Source organism: Emiliania huxleyi (assembly GCF_000372725.1).
Source record: "Emiliania huxleyi CCMP1516 chromosome Unknown EMIHUscaffold_152, whole genome shotgun sequence".
NCBI classification, from domain to species: domain Eukaryota; phylum Haptophyta; order Isochrysidales; family Noelaerhabdaceae; genus Emiliania; species Emiliania huxleyi.
The window spans coordinates 302687-304633 of NW_005201069.1; the positions used below are offsets into that span (position 1 = coordinate 302687).

The 1947-nt window shown below is 71.1% G+C and overlaps 1 protein-coding gene across 1 annotated transcript in view; it reads right to left on the minus strand.

Moving 5' to 3' along the window:
• EMIHUDRAFT_467679 (hypothetical protein) overlaps positions 1-1299 on the minus strand; it is a gene marked incomplete at its 5' end in the record, with an annotated part of 2629 nt that extends 1330 nt beyond the window's left edge. The window contains 3 exons of the mRNA XM_005786347.1: positions 168-569; positions 745-866; positions 934-1299. Of these exons, the coding sequence (XP_005786404.1) occupies positions 168-569; positions 745-866; positions 934-1299 (890 nt within the window). The remainder of the gene's footprint in view (positions 1-167; positions 570-744; positions 867-933) is intronic.
• Between the last annotated feature and the right edge of the window lie 648 nt (positions 1300-1947).

Sequence of the window (1947 nt, forward strand, 5' to 3'; positions counted from 1 at the left end):
GAATGGCACTGGCAGTACTGGCGATGCAGGCGAGGGCGCAGGCCGCCTGCGAGTGGAAGGAGCCGAAGCCGAGCAGGAAGACGGGCCCGTACGTCGAGATGCCTAGGCAGACGCGCTCGGGCGGGAGGGTGAGGGCGCGGCGAGGGGGGGGGGGGCGGGCGGCTCACGTCGGGGCGCCGATCACGGTCGCCGTCTCGGCGGCGTACCCGAGCACGAGGCAGACGTACGACGGCGAGGAGAGGAGGAGAGAGAGCTGCGCCCAGAGAGTCACCGCGGCCTCGCGCGGGCCGCCGGGGGCGCAGCTGCCGCCGGGGGCGCCGACCGCGCCGTCGGGCCGCGCGGAGAGAGCAGCCACCGCCTCGTGCGGGGAGGGGGTCGGCGGCTCCTCCTGCTGCTGCAGCGGCGCCGCGGCGGCCAGCAGCGAGGCGGCGGCGGCCGGCCGCGCGGAGAGGGCCGAGGCGGGGGGGAGGCGAAAGGCGAGCGCTGCGAAGGGCGCCATCGCCGCCGCCTCGAGGAGGAAGGCCCACCCCCAGCCCGGCCCCTCTGCGAGCAGGGCGCCGAACTCGTACCTGCGCAGGGGCGGGGGGGGCGAGGTGCGAGGCGCGAGGTGCGAGGTGCGAGGTGCGAGGTGCGAGGGGCGTGGGGCGTGGGGCGAGGGGCGTGGCGGCGGCAGTGGCGGCGGAGTGGAGGCGGCGGTGAGAGGAGGCGGCTGTGAGTGGCGGCGAGGGCCGGGCCGGCTCGCACCCGATCGCAGTGCCGACCGGGATGGCCGTGTAGAAGAGAGCGAGGCAGAGGCCCTTGTAGGCCGCGGGCGCAAAGTCCTCCACGTAGGGCGGCACGATGCACTGGAAGGCCGCCTCGCCGACCTGTTCACGCGGCGCAGAGTGTGAAGAGGCGCTGCTCGCAGCCGCAAGCTCGAATCGCCTCGCCCACCCCGGAGAGAGCGCGGCCGGCGAGGAAGAGCAGGAAGGCGCCCGGCGCGTCGCCCGCAAAGTAGGCGAGGCCAGAGAGGAGGAGCGCGGCAACCCAGATGGAGAGCCCGATGCCGAGGATGCGGAAGGCGGGCTGCGAGAGCACCAGCTGCCCGCAGATGGGCGACGCGATCGCATAGCACACGACAAAAGCGGAGACGCTCAAGCCGACGTACACGGACTGCTGCGACGCCGCCACGCCGAGCGTGCAGGAGACAAACGAGCCAAACTGGATGGGCGCGCCGGGAATGACGCCGCGGTCGCAGTAATTGACGAGGTTGATTATGCTAAGGAAGGCCAGCACGGCCTTGGGCCGGCTCTCCAACATCTAAAGCGGCAGTGGCGTGCGAGCACGAAGCCAGGTGAGAACGGCCAGGCGCTCAGGCACTTGTCAAGTCGCGGCAAAAAGAAAGAAAGAAAACCGACACGCCAAACGAGGGATGGGACTGGCGAGGTACTCCCACGCCTCTCGGGGTTTTTGTCTGGCCGAGTCAACCCGAGAGGCGAGTCTCGCCTCGTCAAGTCTGTGGGACGGCCGAGCCTCGTTCAAGGGGCGCGTGCGTGCGTCCCCCTCTCGACTACGTTTGTTCACAGCCGGCGCGCGCGCCGGCGACGAATATGCGCGACTCGCCGCCGCGGCTCCGGGCCTCCAACGGCACGACCTACGCCCAACCACCGAGAGGCGCGCCGTCACACCACTCGCACAGCCTGCAGCACAGCGCTGCGCCAGAGCTCGAGAGGGCCCGAGAAGGGTCCCAGATCTCCAGTAGTACCAAATAGTACCCGTAGCCACGCATACCCAACCATCCCCTGTCACCCCAGAGCAGATCCCGCCCGGTCTCGCGGTGGTTTCTGGTGGTTTCCACTCGTTCTCGCCCCCTGCCGCAGGCCCTCGGCAGCCGTCCTGGCACGCGCCAGGGCATGTACCGAGCGACCCCAACCCGCTCTGGCGCGCGCGTTCGGCGCCGATTGGTGC